The sequence below is a fragment of the Sminthopsis crassicaudata genome, chromosome 2 (genome assembly GCF_048593235.1).
Source record: "Sminthopsis crassicaudata isolate SCR6 chromosome 2, ASM4859323v1, whole genome shotgun sequence".
Classification (NCBI taxonomy): Eukaryota; Metazoa; Chordata; class Mammalia; order Dasyuromorphia; family Dasyuridae; genus Sminthopsis; species Sminthopsis crassicaudata.
Genome location: NC_133618.1, coordinates 288474199 through 288487802, shown reverse-complemented (window position 1 = coordinate 288487802; position 13604 = coordinate 288474199). Strand labels below are relative to the sequence as shown.

The following is a 13604-nucleotide window of genomic DNA, read 5'->3' as shown; positions in this document are numbered from 1 at the left end:
TGCTGGTCACTAAGGATGCCAAAACAATCTGTCCTCAAGAAATTCTAGTTTAATTCCTGTAATTTATTAAATATGGGACTCTGGGCAAATGACTTTCATTCCCTGACTCAGTTTAGGGCTATTGCTATCTATCCTTACTTTGCAGAATGATTACATAACAAAATGCAATGTGAAGCTGCTTCAAAAATGTTAAGCTAGCACAAATATCAATTAATAAGCAATACTAAACACCTTTTATATGGCAGACACTATGTTAAGTGCTAGGAATACAAATAAGGCAAAAGACAGTCCTAATTCTCAAGGATTAAGCTTTGTAAATCTTGAAGCACTTTATGAATATAAATTAATGTTGTTGCTTACATGTTCAGATAGATATACAGCCTCTTCAGTGTTATTCATCATAGATTACAACTCATGTAGGCTTTTTGATTCTATGCAACTCCCATCCATACATTTTTGTAAATTATGTATAATAGAGAAGATTTTTTTTTATTTCAATAATGTTGATTCTCAATGATATTGAAGTGGGAAAAGCTAGGAAGAATTCTGGTACTAGAAGCTTTTTATTTTATTTTCTGTAACAAAATTGTTGTTATTATTATCATCAATAACAATAGTTAATACTATCCCAAAGAACTATGAAACAGGAGGGGCATGGCCTGATTGAGATCTATGTGGAGAATTTTTATATTTCAAAATGAGTAGGGGTCTAAGTAAAAAAAATGTTACAAAACTCATGGAGCTTTTTATTGGATTCCTCTTCATAATTGATGGCATAATTATTTCTTCAATAAGCCAAACCTTTAAACCTTTCCTTTCCTGGTTTTTTTTTCCATATTATTTGAACAAAAAGCTGTAAGCATAAGAGTATACTTGAAAGACTGTTGAATTGGGAATTGAGCGACCCGAATTCCTCTGTTAATGGTCTTCCATCAGTGGTCTATGTATGACATTTCAAATTTTCTGAGCCTCAGTTTCTACATTTTTAAAATGAAGAGGTTGGTTTAGTTAGATTTCAAGAGGTCTTTGAATGTGGGGAAATGGGAGAATGGGGAAAACTACATCTTTTGTCACTAATCTCTAACTGAAATTTAGCATTTTTTTCAATTGTGCATTTTAAAAATTATTCTAAGAAGGGGTCCAATGCCCTTACTAGACTGACAAATATTGGATAAGAATCCTGATCTAGATAAGTCAATAAATTAAATCCAATAAAATATTTATTAAATTCCTGCTGTATACACAACATTCTGTCTTTTACAATTCACTTTATAACTCTGTGTTCTCTTCATGACAAAAGCACATAAAAGTACATTCCCTTTCTCTGAATTGGAAGAGCTTTCAAAGGTTATTTATTTAGGCCAACACCCACTGAAACAGGAATCTTCTCTTTTCTCACCTAGTGGCTACCTCCCATGATGGGGAATTCCCTATTTTCCCCCAGGCAATCCATCCAACTTTTATACATCCCTAATAAGAAAGATTTTCCTTACTTTGAATGAAATGTACTTCATTGACACTTTTACTTTCTGTTCCTTGTTTGGATCTTGGTGAGGAACAAATAATATTAAGTTTAATGCCTCTTCCACACAACCTCTTCTGATATCTGAAGCCAGCTCTCACATGTCCTTCCTGCCAAATATTTTTCTTTCCAGCCTCAACATCCTTAGTTATTCATGTGAGTCTCATTATCCTGGCCTGTCTGTGTCCTCACTTAAATATGACACTGAGAACTGAACATAATATCCTAGAGGTGTTTTAAACAAGGCAGAGAACTCCAGAACTATTACATTTCTCTTGGATACTCTATTTCCAGCCTATTAATGCCCAAGATCATATTGAGAAGGAACTCATACTGAGTGAACTTCATGTCTAACCTCTGACAAATACTGACTGTGATACCCTAGATAAATTGCTCTAGGAAATTCACTAAGAATCTAAATTGCAGAGCAGATGTGGATTTGGTATAGTGCACTTCTCTCTGGGAAATCCTTATATTGATGAAATCTCAGGTGAGGGCCAAAAAAAAAAAAAAAAAAATCAAACCTCAAAATGAGATCGTATTAGTGCTCCCCATCAGGAAATAATAAAAAAAAACCAAAAACATGCAAACCTAACAGAAGATCTTAGACAAAGTCTGTGACAAAGTTTGTGCTAAAACAAGTCTATTTATCTTCAATAAGATATCTTTCAATTTATCATCTTTCCTATGAATCCAAAGCCTCTGTAGATAAGTTCATGGAAGCTAGTGTATGAGTCTGTCATTTTAAATATTTGCTTACTTCATTATCCAGTGAAAGAAAAGAAATGCTTAAGGATCACAGAACCATAGGATTTAAGAAATGGAAGGGATTTTAGAGATGCCACCCAGCTCAAACTTTACCTGAACAGGAATATTCATTATAATATATTTGATTTGTTGTTCAATCATTTTTCAGTGGTGTCTGACTCTTCATGGTCCTATTTAGGGTTTTTTTTTTTTTTTTGTTTGTTTTTTTGCCAAGGAAACTGGAGTGGCTTGCTATTTTCTTCTACAGTTCATTTGACAGAGAAGGATTTGAGGTAAATGGGGTAAATTGATTTGCCCAGGGTCACAGGACTACTAAGTATCTAAGGCCAGATTTGAACTCAAGAAGATGAATGTTCCTGACTAGAGGAATCTATACTTGAGCAGGAATATTCTTTCCAATGTATTTGATTAGTTGTCACTTAGTTTCTATATAAAGATCTCCTGTGATTGAGAAACAATTTCTTCCTGAGACAACCATTCTGGTTTTGAATAGCTCTAATTGTTTAGGCCATTTTTTGCTCATAACAATGTCCTTATACTAGAATTTAAATTAAATACTTATTGGATTGAAAGCATCAGGACAGTGCTTTACAGTCCTCCCCCCCCCCCTTGACACAATGATACTAATTTTTTTCTTCATCTAACCAGTTTTTAATAATTAAGTTATCTTTTTCAATTAATGAGTATTTATTTTCTCATTGCCCTTCTCATCATTGGGAAAAACCCCAGAAACAACATCCTGCCCCAACCAATATGTAAGGTCAAGCCAAATTTCCATATCTGGAATGTCTAAAAATGTATGTCCTATACTGCATTTTTATACTATTACCTCTCTCCCAGGATATTGCTAGAATTCCTTATCATTTGTCTTCTGGAATCATGGTTGATAACTAAATTGATCAGAGTTCCTAAGTGTTTCAAAATTATTAATTTCCCCAATGTTGTCATTGCATAAATTGTTGTACTTTGCTTACTTCATTGAGCATCAATTCATGCAAGCCTTGTCAGGTTTCTCTGAAACTGTCCTTTTCATAATTTCTTATGGCACATTATATTTTCATTATATTCATTATATATAATTTTCATTATATTCATATACCACAATTTTTTCAACTATTTTTCAATTTTGGGCACCTCCTTATTTTTCAGTTCTTTGTCACCAAAAAAAAAAAAAAAAAAAGAGTGCATATGAATCATTTTGTACACAAAGATTCTTTCCGTCATTCTTTGATCTTTCTGGGTGTATGAGTCTAGGAGTACTGACATCAGAATGTCATAGGTTAAAATTCACTGTTTAGAAACTATTGGAGGCATGGGCTCAAATTGCTTTCCAAAATGACTATATTAATTCACAATTCAACTAACAGTACATCAATATGCCTGTTTTCTCACAGGTTTTTCCAACATCTGTCATTTCTCTTCTTTGGTAATCTGATAGGTATGAGGTTGAACCTTGGAGTTATTTTTATTTGAATTTCTCTAAATGTTGATGATTTATTTAAAACATTTTTTTTTCCTCAGGCATTAGATAGTCTGGATTTCTTCTCCAGATATTTGTTATTCTTGTTCTTATTATTCATATTCTATGGTCACTTGTCAATTTGGGGAATTACTTTTATTATTTGAATCAGTTCCTAATCTAGTTTAGAAATAGGACCTTTATCAGAGAAACTTGCTACAAGGATTTTTTTCTGTGTTAGCTGTCTCTCTTCCATATAACCATGTCTTTACCTTCTCTCCTTCGATTATCACTGGCTGTTCCTCCCTTCCCATATAATATGCCACTGTATGCCTCCCTCTGCCCATGTTTACTATTTTACATTTTTTTTAAATCTCATTTTAAATTTGCAAAGTGGAATGTATAATAAATTAAAGATATTTATGTTAAGCAAAGTTTTATAACATGTTAATTGGAAAGTGATGTATTCAGTAGCCTTTCAAATGAAAACAATGCTCTCTACATTTTGACTCAAGAACCATTGGAGTAGTAGCAATGAATTAATATCTTATTAAACAGTTAATCTTGAATATAAGTGGAGCTAGTTACTCTGGCTTAATGACTATTTACTGGGTAAACATGATACAGTGGGAAAAGTGCCAGTCTTGGAGTCAAATTTCTTCCTGAGTTTTAATCTGGTCTCATATTTACTAGTTGTGTGACTCTGGACAAGTCACTTTGTCCTGTTTGACTCAGTTTCTCATCTGTAAAATGAGCTGGAGGGGAAAATGGCAGCTAGATGGTAAAGTGGATAGAGTCCTGGGTCCAGATTTAGGAAGCTCTGACTTCAAGTCTGGCTTCAGGCACTTACTAGCTGTGTGACCCTGGGCTTAACCCTGTTTGCCTCAGATTCCTCATCTATAAAATAAGCTGAAAAAAAAGTAAAACCATTCTACTGTTTTTGCCAAGAAAAACTGAAATAGGGTCACAGAGAATCAGACATGACTGAAATGAATGAATAATAACAACAAACTATTTACATTTAAATTAATTTCAGTGCAAAAATATCATAAATTTTTAGTCCTTTTATGATCTCATCAAGGTTTTTGGTTTGACCACTTATTCTGATTCACTTTTCCTTATATATTACCATAAGTGTACTCCATTCTTCAGGTTCTATACAGCAAAAGTTTCCATGAGCTCTTAGGCATTTCCTCTGCAGTTTACTCTGTATATTTCTTCTTCATATGCTTCTGGTTCCGGGATCTCTATTAGAAAAAACAGATAGGTGGGATAGCAGAAAGAAAAGAAAAAAGACATGATAACCAATGGAAAAGTAAAAATTCCAAATTTAAAGATATATTTTTCTTTAATTAATAAAAAGATCAAGGTATGTAGTCTGTGTTTGAATATAGGGAAAATCCGAGAAGTATCTTTTCATTTACTTGCAACTCTTTTGTCCTTTAGAAGTCATTTAAAACAAAAATATTTAAGATGATATGTCAGTTCCTCTAAAATAACATATCATCTTTTTGATTGTTGGTCAAGGATTTCACATTTAGAGTACTAAGAATTAAATGAACAATTTATATATGTCCAAGAACTCTGCAAAAATTTACTGTCTTGTGGTCAATTACTCATGGTAATCTTCTTACCTACTAAGATTTCTTTAGATGGCAGACATGGTTTGTTATTGTAACAATATGCTCAGTCTTTTTAATCCACCAATCAAAAGCAATTAAGCAATAAATACCTATTATGTGCCAGGTACTGTGCTATGTGTTGGAGATACAAAAAGAGCAAATGACAGTCCTGGTCCTTAAGATGCTTACAATCTAATGGGAAAGACAGCATGCAATCAACTTTGCACAGTCATACTACACAAAGGATGAATAGGAAATAATAAACAGAAGGAAGGCACTAGAATTTTAAAAAAAAAAAAAAGGTATCCTGTAAAAGGTAGTATTTTAGTTGGAATTTGAAAGAAGCCAGGAAGCAGAGATAAGGAGGGAGAACCTTTCTTCATAGGGCAAGGACAGCCAGAATATATTCAGCTGAGAATAGTTTTCTTTTATTTTATAAACCATGATGGTAACAAAAGAAATACCTCAAGGAAAAGTTGGTGACACTAACAGAAGTTCTGAATAATAATAATCTAGACAGATAGTTTGGAGTTTATTGTCTTTCTCTACCTGTCCCTTTTTCTTTGAAGAGCACATGTGCTATGTACTGTACTAGGAATGGTAGATATAAAAAGAAAAATGAAATAGCCCCAGCTTTCAAGGAATCTATATTATGTTGGGAGTAAACAATATTACATAAAAATTAAATTCAAAATATAAAGTATTTAGTGAGGAAAGTACTAGTAAAGGGTATGGGGAGGAGTTGTAGAGGTAAGGAAGGATAAAAGTTGGCTTCTAGAAGGATGTGGTACTTAAGCTGAACTTGAAAGAAGCTAAAATTGAAGGGCAGGACAGCAAGGTGGCAAAGTGGATAGAGCACCTAGAGTCAAAAAAACTCATCTTTCTGAATTCAGATCTGACCTCCAACATTTACTGTGTGACCCTGGGCAAGTCACATAATCTTGTTTGTCTTAGTTTTTTTTTTTTTTTTTTTTTTTTTTTTAATCTGTAAAATGAGCTGGAGAAGGAAATGGCAAACCATTCTAGTATTTGTACCAAGAAAATCTCAAATGGGATCATGAAGATTCAGGCACAATTGAACAAGGCATAGGAGCACAAAAAAAAAAAAGTCATGTTTAGGAGAATGACAAACAGATCCATTTGGCCAGAACAGAGAGAACATGAAAGAAAATGATGTTTAATAATCTCAGAAGGTAGAATGCACCCAGGAAGGTAAAGAGTTTTAAATCCCAAATACAGCAGTTTCTATGTGGTCCTAAAGATGATAAGGAGCCACAAAAGTTTATTGAATATGGGGGTGATATGGTCAGATTTGCATTTTAGGAAAATCACTTTAATAACTACATAAAGGACAATTTGGAGTGGGGAGATTTTTGAGGAGGGAGACCCATTAGGAGGCTATTGCCATAATGGAGGTAAAAAGTAGCAAAGGCCCAGACTAGGATGGTGACTGTGTGAGGAAAGAGGAGAGAATGAATTGTAAGATGTATTATGGAGGAAGAATTAGCAAGACTTGGTATTTGATTGATTATGAGGTAGCGAGGAGAGGAGAATTGAGATTACTGAGATTATAAATCTGCTTGCCTGGAAAGAACAAAATTCATCTCTGTGCTTGATAGGACACTAGAGTTTTGTGATGCTGATAATATTGTACATTTTAAAGGGAAGGTCAATTAGTTGGTTATTTTAATAGTTTCAGAGAGAGGATTGACTCCATTCTCTTCCTTTTCTTATCCACCTTTCTACTTAGCTATCAACATAATCATCACTTAAGGCTCTATCAATGAAATTTAAGGCCCTTTAACAAGCTAGTTCTACTTTATCTTTTCAATCTCATTCCATATTATTCCCTTTTATGAACACACTATCTAAGTTGGGATGCACTATTGACTCCTCCTTGAATTTGACATTCTCTCTTTTTCTCTCTCCTCTCTTTCTCCTTTCTCTCTCTCTATATGTATGAATGTATACATGAAATTTTATATATATATATGTGTATATATATAATATACATATATATGTATATATGCACACACACACACACACATATATATATAATATATATATCTGAAAAATACATTTAGAATGTTATTGTTGAGTTTTTTCAGTCATGTCCAACTCTTTGTGACCCCATTTAGGTTTTCTTGGCAAATACATAGGAATGACTTGCTATTTCTTTCTCTAACTCATTTTATAGAGGCAAAAAAGGGTTAAATAACTTGTCCCCAGCCACATATTTTAATAAGTGTCTGAAGTCAGATTTGAACTTGGGAAAAAGAATCTTCCTGACCTGGCACATCTGCTGTACCACCTAGCTACCCACATAACCCATTACTACCAACAAAATGCCAAGAGAGCTAGCACAAGGCTTCTAGCACGTTGAGTGAATCTTCCATTAGAAAACATAGTTAGGGTGCCATCTGCAACATTGGAATTGCTCACATTGAGGAGATAACAGATTGATCCAAGTATCAAAGTAAGAAAAAAAACAGAATTAACTAAAAGAGGAATATTGCTCCTCAGGAATGTTAGTAAAGAAGGTTTTTTTCAAGAGTAAAGTTGGGAAAAATGGTCTCTGAGCTCTCTTCCAACTCAGGGATTTTGAAATCCTGTGATTATTGTTCCCTTCTATATAGATTAGAAAATTGAGGTTTGAAGAAGTTTGTGCTATAAACTCATGCTATAAGGATTAAGTGAAATAGTAGATGTAAAATATGATGGCAATATTTCTCTGAATCCATTTTATAGCACATTGTGGGCAAAAACTTGATCCCAGAATAGTCAACATTCTGGTGATGAGACTCTGCACATAGCCAGTCTGGTCCTTAGACAGCAGACATAGTCTGTTTCAAGAATTGTGACTGGATCTTTTCCAGGCTGGAAAAGTTTATTTTGCTCTGGCGGAATTGCTCAAAGCCCAGGAGCCATTTTCATACCACAATGAGGCACTGAAGGAAGACTTGTGGAAAAATTAGAAGAAGGCCTCTAGTTCTTTGGAAAGAAACTCTGTGGGGTATTTCCTAAAAGACATAGAAAAGAATTGTATGGAATAAGAAGGTTGGATGAGTTGTGATTTGTATCAGTGGAAAGAATACTTACAACAATGAGTTTCTGAAATACATGTGTATGTGAATATGTATATATATATATATATAGTTACTTTTAAAAAAAACCGCTCCTTTATGAACACAGTGTTAAAGCTGGGATACACTATTGACTATTCCTTGAACTTAACTTTGTGTATGTATGTTTGTGTGTGTGTGTGTTTGTATATGTGAATATCTATATACATAAAATATATTTAGAATTTGTTGTTGAGTCATTTTGGTCATATTCAACTTTTTCTACAGGATGTCTCCAAAAATCTTAGTGCAGTTTTAAGCTATTAAATCTTAATAAAGCTTTATACAGGACAGTCTGTATGATGTCACTATTACTAACCAGAATATAACATTCCCTGGCTATTCTGGATAATAAAGATTTTATATCTGTTGGCTCTGTTGAAATATTGAGACAAGAACAGAAAAGCTCTAAGTTTGCAGCATTTTAGGTGGTATAATCTAAAGTCCTTGAGGTCATGTATTATTTCATTTTTGTCTTTGTGTTTTAACCTCTGGCATACTGCCTTCAACATAGTAGGTGTTTAATAAGCATTTGTGGGTGTTCTGATTTCTATATTGCCCAGTGTGTTTTAGAAAAGGAAAGAAATGTAACAGGCCATATGGAAAGGATTTGTGAAGTAATAATGCTATTTCTACCTCTTAAAGTCGCTGCATGTGTCCAGCTGAAAATCCTGGCTGCAGAGACCAGCCCTTCACTATCCTGTACCGAGACATGGATGTGGTATCAGGACGATCTGTTCCTGCTGACATCTTCCAAATGCAAGCAACCACTCGGTATCCTGGTGCCTATTACATCTTTCAGATCAAATCTGGGAATGAGGGCAGAGAATTCTATATGAGGGTAAGTGTTCAGTGAATGGAGAACTTCTTATGGTTATTAATAATTGTTCTTCTAGTCTTGACATTAAGAACTTAAAAAGTATTATATTTATAGGACTGGATGTTCTCAGGGGCAAGTGTTAGGAGGGATGGGCAAGTAAACAGCATGGTGTAATGGAAAGAGAATGGAAAGAGAAAATAAAGCCTGGATTCTAGACCAAATTCTGCCCCTAACTTTTACATGACCTTTTCTCGGTTTCCACATCAATAGAATTGGCCAGTTGGGACAGATCAGAGCTGTCAAACACACTGTAACATTTCAGACTGTAGCCTCAACCAGATTAAAATATAATTGAGAACTATTTAGCAAAATAAATAAAATACAGTAGAACCCAGACAATGTTAATATGTAGTTTTTCAAGTCAGGATGTAGCCCACAGAGATCTTCATGCATGGTTTAGTGATCCTGTTTCTATCTGAATTTGACACTATATTCCAGCTCCAATATTTTTTGTGTATTTTTGTTTTTGTTTTTGAGGCAATTGGAGTTAATTAAATGACTTGCATATAGCTAAGAAGAGTTAAGTGCCTGAGGCCAAGTTTGAACTCAGGTCCTCCTGAATTCAGGCCTATGCTTTAGCCACTGTGTCATCTAGCTGCTGCTTTCAATATTCTTTGTTATATATTCTAATCTGTTTCCTCAGGTTACATCCTGCTCTAAAATTCTAGCTCTAACTGGTTTAAGTGGGAAGATCACTATATTTAAAGGCAGAAGATCTGGGTCTAAATCTTCCACTTGTTAACTGAATGATCTTGAACAAATAATTTGACCTCTTTAAGTCTCAGTTTTCTCATCTGTAAAATGGAGTTGTCAGCTTCATGAGGAAAGTATTTTATAATACTTAAACTCATAACATGAAGCATTTTAATGATTAAGAGCCTTTCTAGTCCTGACACTCAGCGATTCTGTGACAAAGGAGACATAGTTTAACCCGGGATATTTATTGTAGCTCCTATTTAGGAAAAGAACTCCACTAGTCACTGTGGGATGGTATAAAGGAAGGAAACAATGCCTTAAGGATTCTATTTTCTTATAATGGAGGCAAGTCAAAGCATCATGCCTAAATAATGGGACTATATTCTTGATGATTTTACTCTATACTTCTAACAGCTCTCCCTCTCCTATTATTTACTATTAGGCTTGATATTTTTGTTCTCAGTATATTTAAGGGTTGTAGGAGTTATTGGGAAGAACCTAGGACTGGAGGGAATTGTATTATAGAAAAGAGATAATGATGATGATCACAATGAAGACTAATTCTTATTTAATGGCAAACCCAGAAGCAGTTACTGATTTCCAACTGATTTAAATGTCTGTGAAAGTTTTTGAGGTACCAAGTTTAGAATTTTATAAGAATGCATCATTGTCACATATTAGTTATATTTTAACATTTCTAGACTCTGGGAGCCTCTCAAATATTGATTTGTAATTTGCAAGAAATTTCACTGGAGGCATGTGTCAACCCTCTAGGCTTCAATGATTGCTGCAGTTGATAGTTGCTCACAGACTGAAAACCTATGTAAGGTACTGGGAACACAAATTTTTTAAAAAATCACGATTTCTTCTAGAGCTGTAATTACCTAAAACTGTGTATGGGACAAATCCATGAAGAGAGGACACAGTGAGGTGCAGAGGACAGTCCATTGAGAATGATAGCAATCAGGAGGGAAAAGCTTATCCTCTGGGGTCCAGTGGAAAGCTTTCTTCCAAGAATGAGTGATTTTTTTTTTAAATATAAAAGGAAGTGGAAGAGAACAGGATGATAACAGGAGGTCCAGTTTGGCTGGAATATATAATTCAGTTTGAAATAATACTAGAAAAGGTAATCTAGAGCCAGTCTGTATAGGATCTTATATAGTAGATTAAAACATTTCTATTTTGTCCTAGAAAACATGTGGGAAATCTTGGTAGTGTTTTACCAGCTCTACATTTTATTCATTATATGACATTGGCAATCATTTCCCTGCTACAGATCCTAGTTTCCTCATTTATAAAATGAGAGGATTGGACAAAGTGAACTCAGAATTCCTATGTTGATAACCCTTAGATCTATACAGCAAGTACTAGTCTCTCCCCTGAGTTCTAGTCCCACACCAATTGCTTTTTGGGAATCTTGAAGTGAATATCCTGTATATGCTACATTTTTCTTTCTATTTATTTCAATTTATTGATCAATTTATTATTGTCAAGTATATCACTATCCTCCTAGTCATCCAGGCTCACAATCCTGGTATCATCCCTGACTCTTCAGTCACATTCTCTCCACATTCTCATGTGTTGTTCCATTCACTTCATTTCAATTAAGGATTATTCAATTTAGTGTATTAAGCATGTACTATGTGCTAGGCACTGTGCTAATTGCAAGGGATACAAATAAGAAAGACAGTTCCTGTCCTCAAGGAGTTTATGACTTAGTCTAACTGTTGGGCATACAAACAAGAAAGACGGTCCCTGCTTGCAAGAAGCTTACAAACTAATGGGGGGAAGACATCACAAAAAAGGAAGCTGGAAAAAGGAGTGCCAGAGGGCACCTGATGTGGTAGTGTGGAATCCAAAGCAAGCAGAGCTGCTGATGGAAAGTCAGGGATCAATTAGAAAGTTCACATTCCTGCTCTCTATATAGGAAAACTTTGGGAGGAGTTTAGGGCTTCATCCTCTAGATGTCCAGTCAGAAGGGAAAGAAAGCTGAGGGAGGTGAGGTGTTGAAGATCCAAAACAGAGTCAATTAACATGATAATGAAATTTCAGGTAATTAACTTATGGGGTAGAGCAAACATTCTGTGGAGTCCAAACTAAGAAGAGCTACTGATCGAAAGTGAAGAGTTTTTACCTTTGACACATCTCATATATGTCCCTCTAGTCATAGTTATTATTCTAGTAAGGCTCTCATTACCTTTTGCTTAGACTACTATATTAGCTTTCCAATTAGGTCTTTTTTCTTAAGTCTCCCCCCATTCTAATTCATACTCTACTCAATTGTCAAAGGAATTTTCTTAAGCACAGTTCACCATCCCTTCTGTTCCTCAACCTTTTCAATAAACTCCAATGGCTCCTTCATGTCTATATCTATATTCTAGCTCTTTCCTCAAAACGTTAGTGATTCCTATGAGATTGTCTCCATAGTTCATCTTGTTTATTATATTTCAGTGGCTTCCTATTGCCTCTAGGATAAAATGGCTATTCCTATGTGTGGCATTTGAAGTCCTTTTTGTAAGGACAGTTAAGTGGTGCAATAGATAGAGCTGGTGGGTTTGGAGTCAGGAAGACTAGTTTTTCTGAGTTCAGAACTGGCTTTAAACACTTATTAGCTTTTTGACCTTGAGCAAATCATTTGATCCTGTCTGCCTCAGTTTCCTAATCTATAAAATGAACTGGAGAAGGAAACCACTTAGGTATCTTTGTCCAAAAAAAAAAAAAATAATGGAGTCACAGAGTCAGATGTGACTGAAAAAAAATGTTATTTCTCCTGGGTTTTTTGATGCAATCATACTGATTTTCTCTTTATTCTTGACAAAGAACTCTCCATATAACACCTCTCTTCCTTTACACTGACCTACCTCAGCCCCCATATATGAAATTCATTTTCTCCACATCTTTTCCTCATAAAATTCATCTCTTGTTTCAAGATTCAGATCAATATTGCCTTCAACATAAAGCTTTCCTTGGTGTCCCCAATTCTTAGTGTCCATCTTCCCTAATTACCTTGTGTTTATTTACATTTACTTGTAAATATTTTTATTTGAACTTGATACCCTAGTTAGAATGTAAGCCCCTTAATATGAAAGATTGTTTAATTCTTTGTATTTTCATTTCTAGTATCTAGCAGCATAGCTCCTGGCACATAGTAGGTACTTAATAAATATCTGTTAATTATCCATATTTTGTGCTTTTGTATATCTATGGCCATGAGTTTTTTATCTCTCATCTTTGACACTTTTGAATTATTAGCTTTCTCAACTGAATTTCTTCCTATTGCATATTAGGCCTACTTTTATAAAACCTGACTTGATCATTTTAAAAAAATTTCAGCATAAATATTTCTTGAAGATAGGCATGAATTCAGGCATAGGCTCACAGGGCCACACAGATATTTAGTAGCCTTTGTTAGTTATACTATAAATCCTATATTCAGAATACTATCTTTTAAATCAATTGCTTTCTTTCAAAACAGCTTCTTCCTTTTTGGAATCCTAATCTTCAATTAGCAAGAATGATTATAATGCTAGTCAGT

General features: G+C 34.4%; 1 protein-coding gene across 4 annotated transcripts in view; it reads left to right on the top strand.

Moving 5' to 3' along the window:
• The window catches only part of FBLN5 (fibulin 5), a 124480-nt gene that overhangs the window by 93569 nt on the left and 17307 nt on the right, over positions 1-13604 (top strand). For all 4 annotated transcript variants that reach the window (XM_074289635.1, XM_074289636.1, XM_074289633.1 and 1 more), the window contains exon 10: positions 9139-9334. In XM_074289635.1, coding sequence (XP_074145736.1) covers positions 9139-9334 — 196 coding nt within the window. The remainder of the gene's footprint in view (positions 1-9138; positions 9335-13604) is intronic.